Consider the following 13671-nt stretch of genomic DNA (forward strand, 5'->3'; position numbering starts at 1 on the left):
ACAAAGATTCAGAATCGATTTAAAAAGATTCAGAATCGATTCACAAAGGTTCAGAATCGATTCACAAAGGTTCAGAATCGATTCACAAAGGTTCAGAATCGATTCCAGGAACTCAAATGTTTGGCACGTTTCAGGTTTGAGATGCACTTCTGTATGTTTTTTTGGTCTTTGTTAGGAGAGTTAGTACTCCGTTTACTTTTGTGGTCCCATAAATTGGGATGATTTATTTTGAATCTGCTGATAAGAGGGAACTAGAATGTAATTTTTTCCATACTCAGAAATATGAGATGTTCTCATATTAATTTTCTAAGTTGATAAATGAGTACTCAGGATTACTCGTGTGTTTATTTGAAGTTATTGATAAATGAGTACTCAGGATTACTCATATTTTTATTTGAAGTTATTGATAAATGAGTACTCAGGATTACTCGCGTGTTTATTTGAAGTTATTGATAAGTGAGTACTCAGGATTACTCGCGTGTTTATTTGAAGTTATTGATAAATGAGTACTCAGAATTACTCGTGTGTTTATTTGAAGATATTGATAAGTGAGTACTCAGGATTACTCATATTTTTATTTGAAGTTATTGATAAATGAGTACTCAGGATTACTCACGTGTTTATTTGAAGTTATTGATAAATGAGTACTCAGGATTACTCGCGTGTTTATTTGAAGTTATTGATAAATGAGTACTCAGGATTACTCGTGTTTATTTGAAGTTATTGATAAATGAGTACTCAGGATTACTCGCGTGTTTATTTGAAGTTATTGATAAATGAGTACTCAGGATTACTCATGTGTTTTTTTGAAGTTACTGATAAATGAGTACTCAGGATTACTCATGTGTTTATTTGAAGTTATTGATAAATGAGTACTCAGGATTACTTGCGTGTTTATTTGAAGTTATTGATAAATGAGTACTCAGGATTACTCATGTGTTTATTTGAAGTTATTCATAAATGAGTACTCAGGATTACTCATGTGTTTATTTGAAGTTATTGATAAATGAGTACTCAGGATTACTCATGTGTTTATTTGAAGTTATTGATAAATGAGTACTCAGGATTACTCATATTTTTATTTGAATTTATTGATAAATGAGTACTCAGGATTACTCATGTGTTTATTTGAAGTTATTGATAAATGAGTACTCAGGATTACTCATGAGTTTATTTGAAGTTATTGATAAATGAGTACTCAGGATTACTCATGTGTTTTTTTGAAGTTACTGATAAATGAGTACTCAGGATTACTCATGTGTTTATTTGAAGTTATTGATAAATGAGTACTCAGGATTACTCATGTGTTTATTTGAAGTTATTCATAAATGAGTACTCAGGATTACTCATGTGTTTATTTGAAGTTATTGATAAATGAGTACTCAGGATTACTCATGTGTTTATTTGAAGTTATTGATAAATGAGTACTCAGGATTACTCATATTTTTATTTGAATTTATTGATAAATGAGTACTCAGGATTACTCATGTGTTTATTTGAAGTTATTGATAAATGAGTACTCAGGATTACTCTTGAGTTTATTTGAAGTTATTGATAAATGAGTACTCAGGATTACTCATGTGTTTATTTGAAGTTATTGATAAATGAGTACTCAGGATTACTCATGAGTTTATTTGAAGTTATTGATAAATGAGAGAACACATGTTCCTTTGTAAGAAATCGGAGGCACTTTTTTAAACAGGATGAGGACTCAAATGTTAAACTTGTTTCCACAGATACTTAAAAAGTATTTGACCGTATTACTTTCAAAGCTACTGTTAGGTAACTACAGATTAGTTGTATTTTACAAAGTAAGCAAAAATAAATGGAATCACTTTATTTTACCTTGTAAATTAGCTTTTTTTTTAGCATGACCAGTTTAAAGTCAAATAAAAATGTCCCACAGCTTTAACTAACTTGTACAACAAAGGAGTTAATCCTGGAACTGACACTCTTTGTTAATATCGATTGTGAATCGATTTAAATCGAAGAATCGATTCTGAATCGAATCGGCACCCCGAGAATCGGAATCAGATCTAATCGTGAGTTGCTCTGAGATTCACATCCCTACTTCCTACCTCCTCAAAGTACTGAATCTCTGTTTTTTTACTATTTCTGTTTTGCCCCTCTGGCGTCCCGTCCTCCCCAGACTGGTTACAACTCACCTTCTGGCTCCCAGTTCCAGCCCCCCACCACTACTGTAATGCTGTTTAGTTGTTTATTGTGTGTTTGTTTGTGTCTGTGAAGCACTTTGTGACAGTGACAAACGCGTCGTCTGTCCCCTGTGTTGGTGTGGTGTAAGGTGAAGGTTTTATTCCATGCGACTCCTCGTTGTGTCTTTGTCAGTGAACGTTCTCGTTTTGTTTGTTTGTTGTAAGCTGTAAACAAACAGCAGTAGATGCTTCCTGACCACATCTATGGTGTTGACCATTCTACAGGGGTTGGTCATAAAATCAGTAAATAACGACAAAGTTGATTTCTTTCAGAAACTCCATTCAAGAAGTGAAACGTGTATATTAGATGAATTCATTAAACACAGACTTACTTATTTCTAATGTTAATTTCTTTAATGATTATAACTGAAAACAAATACAAATCCTATTTCTCAGAATATTAGAATATCAGTTGAGACCAACGCAAAAAAATGTATTTTAGAAATGTTGGCCAACTGAAAAGTATGAACATGAAAAGCATGTGTACTCAGTATTCAGTTGGGGCTCCGTAGGCCTGGGGTACTGCGGTGGGGGCATGGAGTCCATCAGTCTGTGGCACTGCTCAGGTGTCATGAGAGCCCATGATGCTCTGATAGTGGCCTTCAGCCCTTCTGAACGGTTGGGTCTGGCGTGTTGCAGCCTCCTCTTCACAATACCCATAGATTGTCTATGGGGTCAAGGTCGGGTTGGTTTGCTGTCCAATCAAGAACAGGGATACCGTGGTTAAACCAGAAGCTGGTAGCTTTGGTGCTCTGTGCAGGTGCCAAGTCCTGTTGGAAAATTAAATTAGCGTCTTCATGAAGTTGTTCAGCAGGAAGCAGGAAGTGCTCTACAACAGGATGTCCAGATCCAACCACGTGATTGGAAATTGGTCCCAATCACGTGGTTTCAGACTTCAGTTTCGGGATCAGACGTTACTTCCCGATCCGGACGCGGATCCAGGGGTCAAACTACGGGGGAGCTAAGGGGAAGATGCAGAAAGATCAGAGACAGACAGGACGGGAAAAGTGGTTGAAGATGAAAATACAGGTAGATTGACCCCATTACACATTTTTACCTCTATAAAGCAATAATTTATCAGCATGTAATATTTATAGATTGAATACGATTCAGGTGACCTTCAAACCTCAGGGCCACACACAGGGCCGTATCAACGCATTTTGGGGGCCAAGGCAAAATAGGCCTCTTGTCTGTTATTTTAGGTTAAGGTGCTATTTATTTTTACATTTGGCTTTTTTATTTTTGCAGTAAAGTCAAGAAAGATGAAAATTTAGTTATTTTTTACTAAATTGTTCAAACTACCTCACAGAAGCGACTATTTAAAAGGATATTCCACCCAAAATAGAAATTTTATCTTTTGCCTTTATTTCCCAGAGCTGGATAATTTGGAAAACAACATTTTTAACCCGCCCAGTCATTCTCCTGACCCAGCTGTATATTTATGCTTCAACTCAATTCAATTCAATTCAATTCAATTCAATTCAATTCAATTAAATTCAATTCATTTCAATTCAATTCAGTTCAATTCAGTTCAATTCAATTCAATTCAATTCAATTCAATTCAAGTTTATTTATAAAGCGCCAAATTAGGACCAAAGTCATCTCAAGGCACTTCCTCTCCACTGTCGCTGCATGCTTGCTTAGTATGAGGATTGCTGTAAAGACTCTGACACTAGTCAGTGACTCGATGTGACCTGCTGGGTTCCTTATATAGGAAACTTTTTACTGATTGGCTTAATGACCCGACCTGTATTGGAATGTTTACCGTGTGAAGGTCCTTGAGACGACTCTGGTCCTGATTTGGAGCTTTATAAATAAACTTGAAAGTTAGACGCCTACTCAACAAGTTAAACTGCTCTCACAAGGGAAACACAATCCTGTATTATATCCGAGCCTGTATCTTGCTTTGTGTTATGTTGGAAACATTTTTGGTTAGGTTCTGTGTCACCGAGCCTTCTAGTACAAAGCAAGCTAACGTCCACTTTCCTCTTTCGCCACGGACAGATTATAGATAATGGGCTGTGTTCAATGCAAGGAAAAGGAATCAACAAAACTCACAGAGAAGCGGGATGCTAGCATCGCCCATGGAATGGGGTATCGCTACGGGGGGGACCCCACGCCTCAGCACTACCCTAACGTAGGGGAACACACCATCCCGAACTACAACTCCAGCACTACTGTTGGACGAAGCGTGGCTGTGTTCGGAGGGGTCGGCACTGCTTCCCACACTGGGACCCTGAGGACTCGGGGAGCAGGTGAGAGCACCACAAAGGTGTCAGAACAAAACACAACCCTAACCCTGGTGGTCCGAAGCCCTAACCTGGGCTCTCTCGACCCTCTATCCAGCATGTTCAGGTTTCTCTAATCCAACAACACCTGAGTCACATGTTCAGTGGGTCATCAAGCCTGCAGAAGCTGGTTAGACACCTGCTAATAACGGCTCATGGAAGCATGGAATTGCTTAAACCAGACGCTGACAGAAAATGTATGGTTGCTATATTTATATGACTTTATGATGATGATGTTTTTGTTTGATTCTTTATATTCTCGGCCACAGGCGGCGATTCGCTGAAAGGAACCTTTTCATTTTGGGATATAAATTCAGAACTTGTCATGTAGCTAATTATTTTTATCTTGCTTAATTTGAACGTAGAACAGAGTATTAACAACTGTGAACTAGTAACAGTTCATATGGGTCTGACAACTGACCCGACGCCGCCCCTTTCTGCGTGCTGCAGCCAGGTGTGCTTGGCTCGCTCGGTCCGCCCGGCGACGCCCAGCGCCCGGTGTCGGTGCAGGATCGGCTCGGGGTCCTTCGACTGCCGATGACGTCAAAGTAGTCGATTGGCTGAACATGAAGCTTACGGACGTTACGTTATCACGTTATGATTTTGATTGGTCAGAACAAATTTGCGGTCGTAGTCTTAGCGGTTGTAGTCCTGTAGTCCAAAAATCAACACATTTTGGAGAAAATATGTTTGAATTTCTAAAGGAAATGTAAAATAAAAGCAAATGATAAACGGTGACACTCAAAAGCTCTTGATGTTGATGAAATGGGGCAAAATAAAATATAAGAACTTTATTGAAAGACACCAAGCAATATTTTGAGTCAAAGAATGTATTTAGATAACAACTAAGGAAATATACAGACGAACTCCACATTAATACAACCAGATATGGCTTCACATATAAGAACCGTTCTAGTTTTTGTCAGTCCGATGTTGGTTTTATGCAGTTTCACATTCTTTACACAACAAAGATAATATGGTGTTTTATTAACAAATTACAATTATAAAGAAAACATTTAGGTGTTAACAAACAAGAATTTATGAACAACACTGCTGATGTCTTTCCAAAACGTGTGTGTGGAAGCCGAGTAGAGTTGCAGTAATGTGACGTCATCGGCAGTCGAAGGACCCCGAGCCGATCCTGCACCGACACCGGCGACGCCTCCTTCAGAAGCCTTCTCCTAGCAGAAAGTGTTTCTTGATGTTGTAAAATGCAAAAGTCTGATAAATTTGAACTTTTCAAAGAAAAGAAATGAAAGGAGAAAATAAAGGATTCGTGCTTTTTACAAGTTAGCATCTTTCACAAAGCGGTCAAAAGCAGTTTACCTTCCCAGGCCGAAACACACACACCTGCTTCTCATCTCCTCATTCATACACACCGGAGCACCGATTGGCTCCCACAAATGTATTTTTTTAAACAAAACTAGAAGTGTTCATCCTAATCTAATGAACTCAAACAAAGTCAAACACTCATAGGTACGTATGACATTATTCCAGTGGGATATTCCGACATCGGAAAGTCAGGATTTTTCTGAAAAGAAACTTCCGTTCAGGGCTGTTGTAAAACGTGGGGATGGATTGCTATGGAGGAAGTAGATTTCCAGCGTTCTAGTGCAATTAAATGTTTGTAAATATTTAAATATTTTTTAGCCAACAACTGAAATAAATGAGCTTTAAAACTTAAAAGGATCAATGAAGTAACATCAATAAATAAATAGAAATGAAATGCCTGGTTTGTTATTTTGTTTGAACCCAGCCGTCTCGTCTGAAGTTCGGGAATGTTTTGGAGCATTCCAAGCTCTGGTTAATGCAGACAACACAAAAACATAAACTTCCAGTAAAAGTCTTGGATGTTTATTTTACATTTGCTGATAATAATGATAATAATAATAATAATTATTATTATTATACAGGTGTGAACGTTGTCAGAGTCAGCGTTGCTGGTGCTCTCTGTTACCATTGATGGTATCCAATGTTGTACCCTACATAACTTATGCCTTGTCGGTTAATCGGTAAAAAATAACAACACCTAATTTATGTTAAACCATATTCGGTCAGAAAGGGTGAATGAATATTATTATCCTTATTATGCAAGTAGCAGTGAAGCATAGAGAACGTGTTATGTGTAAAGGGGGTGGGGCTTCTTCTTCCCCCTCCCTTTCAGACATTCAATACTAATGTTCATTACAGTGATCCCTCGTTTATCGCGGTAGATGCGTTCCAGACCTGGCCGCGATAGGTGAGAATCCGCGAAGTAGGGACACCATATTTACAGTACAGTACTATATTGAATTATCGTATGATCACATTCTATTTTTGTGTGTAAAACTAAAGAAAAAAAATTTTTTACTTGTTTTTTTTAATAGTTTTATTACAAAAAGTGCATTTTATGATGAAATTGATGAAAAAAACAGGAATTTCTTGATATTTCGCATAGAAAAATACCGCGAATCGGTGAATTTCCCTTGAATAAGGCTCCAAAGAAAAAATTCTCAAAGCCGTGAATCCGCGATAAACGAACCGCGAAGTAGCGAGGGATCACTGTATTTAAAACACGTACTTATACTGGAGGAGGTTTGTCATCTAGAGGGTGAACGCCAAATGCCAGGAATAGAAAAATAACTCAATCCCAGCAGGATTCTGTGGGCTGGATTAGGATTTAATGATAGCATACCTTGCTAACCAGCTAACCGCATTAATACCCCTTCCACTAACCTGTCCTGTGGGACACTTGAACTTCCATCTCCTTCTGTCTGTGGCCATCCTGTAACTTAACCAAAGTTTCCTCCAAATGTTTAATTAACGTCAACAACGTCCTCCCGGGCCACGAAACAGAAACGTGTAGCCAGAACTTTGACGACGCAGCATTAGCCGGATGTTGTTACGAGTTATTTCCTCCGGTGTCCCCGAAGAGCAGCAGAGACGGATCGGTCCCTGTCGCTCAGACACAGCTGACACGCTCAGCTCGGCTCTCGACAAGCCCAGAAACTAAACGTGACCCTGGAATGACCCGAAGCCAGCTCTGCAGACGTCACAGACTAAACTCCTTTTCTGTTTTTGGTGTCTGCAAACGCGATCTTTGGGCCAGCTCCGCCTCTCTCTCCTGACTGACCCAGATTCGGTCTGGCCACTGAACTAAATCACTTTTGTAAGTTTATCAGGAAAAAAGTAGCAAGTTTGCTGATTTATTTTCAGCAAATTCTCAGGAAAACACATCTCGCGCTCATGGTGCGAGGCTCGAGAGCTCTGCATCCAGGCGGGGTTCGGGACTCAAGTCCGTCGGGTCGCTTTGGGTTCGAGCTGAATGTTTGGTCTCATACTGTCATGGTCTGCGTCTGCCCCCTCCTTCATGTGCCTCCTGGTGTTTCTCCATCCTCTCTAGATTCCCTTCTGTGTCCTCTAGCGCCCTCATGTGTCATGTCTGCGTCTTCCTCATGTGTCTTCTGGTTTCCCATTAGCCCGTAGATCTCCAGCCCTCTAGGTTTCTCAAGTCATTTCCTTTAGTTACAGCCTTTCATGATTTACTATGTTTTTTCCCATCAGTGTTTAATATTTTTCTCCCCCTCCCTTTGAATTGTAGTTATGTTTCCTGCTCTTTTGTATTAGGTTTTATTCTTAGGTCAAGTTAGCTTCTCCCCTGATTAGTCATTGCCTTCACCTGGTCCTCCTCCCACACCCCACACACCTGCAGCTCATCCTCCCTGTGTGTTTAAGCCCTGTCATGTCTCGGTGTCTTGTCGGTCCATTGTTGGTATTCTGTCAGTCTCTTGTTCCTAGTCTTTCGTATTTTCTCGTGTCTCAGTTGGATCTCTGGTTTATTTTGGATTTTGGACATTTTTGGACTCTCTGCCCTGGATTTATTCTTCGTTTCATCCTTCAACAATAAAGGATTTCACTTTGCATCATCTCCTGCCTCGTGTCATCCTGGGTTGCTGCATATTTGGGTCCTAAACATCCCCAAAACGTGACACATTCGCGCGTGTGTGTTCTTTCTCCAGATTGTTGGTGACACTGCAGCTGGGTTAAACATAAATAGGTGTCATTGTCCACCACAAGACCCGGCTGCAATCAACTCCAGCCAGGTCTGTGGAGAGGCTGGTGCTGCAGCAGGTGGGTTCAGGAGAACTTACAGGGTAACGGTGGTGGTAGGGACCTAGTTTGGGTTTCACGACTCTGATGTTAAACAGAGAAACTTCCTCAGGACAGTGACGTCTTGTCTGTGGTAACGGCTTAACTCTGATCCCCACAAATGCTGTTTGTTTTTTCCAAACGTTCGGACATCTCCAGTCCTTTAGTTTGAACACATTTTCACCTGCAGCTATTCACCTCATTAACGACGCGCCAGTCACGTGCAGCTTCTCCATCATCCCGCTTGAGCCAGCACGCAGCGAAGCTCTGACCTGTGATGACCCCAGACCTGCTGATCTGAGTGTCGCTCAGCCAGCGGCAGAGAAAAACAATAAACCTCCAACCTTATTTAATATTGTCGACAAAACGTGCGGCAAAGCGTCGTTTTAGCTGCAGCTATTCACCGGTGAAGCTGAATGTGACGTCTGTGAGAAAAAGAGAAACTTGATTAAACGAACGAGGAAGGAATGGTATTCGTGTGTTTACGTTTTTCACTTCAGTTCTTAAAACTTTTAATTTTATTTAATGTCTTTAATCGTTTTATGAAGACATTTGTGTTGCAACGCTTGAAAAACGAATCGTAACACGACATAAAAACTACTTGAAAAGTTTTGTATTTTTTAAAAACGTTTTTTTAACATTAAAGTTCTTTAAATGACATTCTGTACTTTTATGAAGTGTTTGTTCTGCTGCAGTTCATACGCAAGAACATTCAAAACCAGTCATTTGTGATACAGACTTTAGGCCATGCGGGTCATTCCTACCCAGATGAATAATAAACCAGCTTTTATCAAGCGCCCCATGTCTCTGCGTCAGCCCACCTGTTTACATACCTGCATTGCCTTCTCAGGATGACATCAAGTGCTGCAGAAACCTGTTAATCACTCAGTGATCTAGATCAGGTGTGTGGCAGCAGGGAAACATCTAAAACATGTAGGATGGGGAGCTGAGGGCCAGTGTTAGGAAACACTACATGAAGGAGAACCAGAGCAGGGCTGCAGCTGCTACTGAGGCCCTGTCCACACGTAGCCGGGGATCTGCCAAACGTAGATACTTTTCTACGTTTTGGCCTGTCATCCACACGAAAACTGAGTTTTTTCACACGAAAACGGATCTTTTTAAAAATTCCGGCCAAAGTGAAGATCTGCGTTTTCTCCGTTTTGGGTGTCTGCGTGTGGACAGACAAAACCGGAGTTTTAAGGTCCGCAACGTCACTTTCCGCGACACAAAAATGCTGACATCACGTGTGCGACCTGTGTTTACACTAGCCGACATCATGGATGCCCTCAGAGCTGCGCTCGCTTTATCAATTGTCCAAGCGCTTTCTGCTTGTTTGTTTTTGCAAGAGGAATTACTGCTCCTTGTGGAAGACCACAGACGAAGGACGAGGTTAAGAACGGGGGAAGTACTGCCCCCTACAGGTCTGGCATGTCCTTAACAACGTATTTATCCGGGTACGTGTGGACAGAGTTTGTTTTTAAAACGAGGTGGTGTGGATGCAAGTTTTTGGAGGGGCGGATATTCGTTAAAAAAAACCCCGGCTACGTGTGGACTAGGCCTGGGAGAGGGCCTGAAGCCTCGTTCACACTGGATGCAGAATGGATGTGGTCCAGTTTCACATGGATCAGAAGTCACTGAGTCCAATCAGAGCATTACACCAGCTGTGGTGCAGATCCAGATGCAGAGCTCCAGAAAGTTTCCACGTGGAATATCTTTGTCTGAACCCTGCTGGATTGTTAAAGGTAAATATTTCACCTGAGCCAGACAGGAAGTGAGACGTGGTTCAGCGTTACGGAGATTTCACGACATTTAATAATCCTGTTAAAAGGAAGTTTTCCTCTCCACTGTCGCTGCATGCTTGCTTAGTATGAGGATTGCTGTATAGTCACTGACACTAGTCAGTGACTTGATGCAATTTGCTGGGTTCCTTATATAGGAAACATTATTTCTGATTGGCTTAATGAACTGACCTGAATTGGAATGTTTATTATGTGAAGCGCCTTGAGACGACTCTTGTCGTGATTTGGCGCTTTATAAATAAACTTGAATTGAATTGAATAGATATACGTTCTACTTTTGGAGAATCATCAACACGTTTCACTGAGGGGTACTCGTGGTATGGCTCAGGGGTCAGTAAGGTTGGGAAACACTGCCCTAAGCCAAAGTTGCCCTTTAGCTGACACCATCTCTCTCTCTCTCTCCTGCAGGAGTCACCCTTTTTGTGGCACTTTATGACTACGAGGCAAGGACAGAAGATGACCTGAGCTTTAAGAAAGGAGAGAAGCTCCAGATTGTTAACGGCACGTGAGTAAAGCATCATTTAGGCTTTTTCGTCAACTCCGCGAGGGAGAGACCACACACCTTCAGACTTCTGCGTCGCCCGGGGAGTGTTGCTAAGCAATTCCCCACCAGGACAGCAGAGGGCGTATGACTATTCTGGGGTTTCCTATCACATATGTGGTCCAAGATGTGCATTCACTGTTTATATTGTGATTTTTTTTATTTCAGAGACTTTTTAAAATGGATAAATTTGGCTCATTCTCCACCTGTTGATTCACTCGCCACCTCTAAACCCACCTTTTCATTCATTTCATTTCCGACCACAAATAAAACTTCGTGTTTTATTCCCCTCCAGTCACGGGTGACTTTTTCCGTGAGGTATTCTTCATGCTGCTCAGTGTCTGCCGCTAGAGATCTTTGTCCCTCTTTTAATTTCATTTAAATTTTTTCGAGGGGGCAATGGCGGTACCGGAGACGAATTTAAAGGAAGTGTTGTCCTGACCAATCACAAGCACCCTCTGTCTCCTTCAGCGTACGTTTAGAAAAGCGGGCTCTACTCCGTCCATCCTTGCGTGCCCGTTGGAGAGCAATCTTCTCGGTACCGATGCAGATGGAGAAGCATAAACTACACCACCTGTTACGTCCCCTCCTGAAGGTCTAGGAGGATGAGGGGACTAACACAAGAAAATAGGTGTGGGTGTGTAAGAGTGGATAAAGGACGAGGGGGGTTTGAGTAAAAACAAAAGGATTTATTAACAAAGGGTGTCTGTGTCTGAACGGCAAACTAAGGCTTAACAGTAACGGTGCAAAATAAGGTGGAAACTGAAAACATAAGCAGACTAACTGCTTATGATAAAGGCTCTCCGCCTAACTTAACTTAACCACCAAAATGAAAATATCCCCGGCTCAGAAGTCCAAATGGGGATAACAACCACCAACATAAGAAAACTGACGTCTTGTCAGATAACTCCTACTAAGGAGGACAATCAAGCCAAAAACTAGAACTCGGGAGAATCTCAGATAAATTCTGGATCTCTAGCAACAACCTTTAACCCGAACGGTAACGGTGTAAATAACCTTGAACCCGAGTGGTAACGGTAGCGCTGTAATCAGGAGAGTCAAAGAGCGAGGGAGAATCTCCGGCTAATCCAGGATCTTCCTGACTGTCTGCTGCGTTCCTCCTTTTAAGCCTTTTGGCCGCTTGATAGCTGACGAAGATCAGCTGCTGTCTTTTGCCGGCGTGCCTCTCTCCGAGGTCCTGAAAGGGCGCTGGAGAGTGAGCAGGCCACTCCTGGCGCTGTCCCTGGTGCTGGATCCTTTGCAGCGGGGACAAAAGGCTCAGGCTGGGATGAGAAGACGGACCGAGGGGGCGAGGGTCGTCACACCACACACACACACACACACACACACACACACACACACACACACACACACACACACACACTCACACACACACACACCTTTCTCTCTCTTTTCCATCTCAGGGTACGGTGGGAAATAAAACAACAGAAAATATTCTAAAAAAGTTTAGCATCATAGCGGAAGAGGACGTAAACATAAAAGCATGTTATTCCACATGTAGACGCGGCCATCTTAGAATATTTAGCTAATTTTGTATTTTTTTTTTTTACAAACAAACATTTTCCTTGTTGTTGAATAAAAACAGCTTTACTTTTTCTTTATTAATCAATCAAAAATGTTACTTCAAACAAAAACCAAAGTTGATCATTTTTGAAAAACGGCTACAAAAAAGTGAACTAGTGTGTTTGTGCACGTGTCTGGAGCTCAGCCAGGTGCATACACATACTAGCTGTTTTATTTTCTACACTGAAGTTCAGTAAAGGTGCTTTTATAGGAGACACCATGCTGGCAAATCGGCGTAATATTACCGCAGTGGTGTGTCTCTAAATACGCCATCCCGGTTTAGTGGTTCAGTAGTTACGTCTTATAGGAAAGCATCAAAGGTGAGATTCCATAGAAAATATGGATCTTTGAATACCACCTTTAATCAGAAGATCAGAACTTTTTATTGCAGGGATTACGTAACACTTCGTCATAACCCAGAGTCAAAAGAGAGAGACGAGTTTTAGAAGATTTACTTCTAAACAATTTAAAACAAGGCTAACTCTAACTTTAAACACTGTGTGATGAATGGATCTAGGTGTGAATGGGTGAGGGTTAGGGTTAGACTCTAACTTTAAACTCTGTGTGATGAATGGATCTAGGTGTGAATGGGTTAGGGTTAGACTCTAACTTTAAACACTGTGAGATGAATGGATCTAGGTGTGAATGGGTGAGGGTTAGACTCTAACTTTAAACACTGTGAGATGAATGGATCTAGGTGTGAATGGGTGAGGGTTAAACTCTAACTTTAAACTCTGTGTGATGAGTGGATCTAGGTGTGAATGGGTGAGGGTTAGGGTTAGACTCTAACTTTAAACTCTGTGTGATGAATGGATCTAGGTGTGAATGGGTGAGGGTTAGGGTTAGACTCTAACTTTAAACACTGTGTGATGAATGGATCTAGGTGTGAATGGGTGAGGGTTAAACTCTAACTTTAAACTCTGTGTGATGAGTGGATCTAGGTGTGAATGGGTGAGGGTTAAACTCTAACTTTAAACTCTGTGTGATGAGTGGATCTAGGTGTGAATGGGTGAGGGTTAGGGTTAGACTCTAACTTTAAACTCTGTGTGATGAATGGATCTAGGTGTGAATGGGTGAGGGTTAGGGTTAGACTCTAACTTTAAACACTGTGTGATGAA

General features: G+C 41.1%; 1 protein-coding gene across 2 annotated transcripts in view; it reads left to right on the forward strand.

Annotated features, from left to right (window-relative positions):
• The window catches only part of LOC107396024 (tyrosine-protein kinase Fyn), a 63565-nt gene that overhangs the window by 21645 nt on the left and 28249 nt on the right, over positions 1–13671 (forward strand). For both annotated transcript variants that reach the window (XM_054734057.2, XM_054734056.2), the window contains exons 2-3: positions 4218–4468; positions 10837–10933. In XM_054734057.2, coding sequence (XP_054590032.2) covers positions 4228–4468; positions 10837–10933 — 338 coding nt within the window. In that variant the 5' untranslated portion in view covers positions 4218–4227. The remainder of the gene's footprint in view (positions 1–4217; positions 4469–10836; positions 10934–13671) is intronic.

The sequence above is a fragment of the Nothobranchius furzeri genome, chromosome 2 (assembly GCF_043380555.1).
Source record: "Nothobranchius furzeri strain GRZ-AD chromosome 2, NfurGRZ-RIMD1, whole genome shotgun sequence".
NCBI lineage: Eukaryota > Metazoa > Chordata > Actinopteri > Cyprinodontiformes > Nothobranchiidae > Nothobranchius > Nothobranchius furzeri.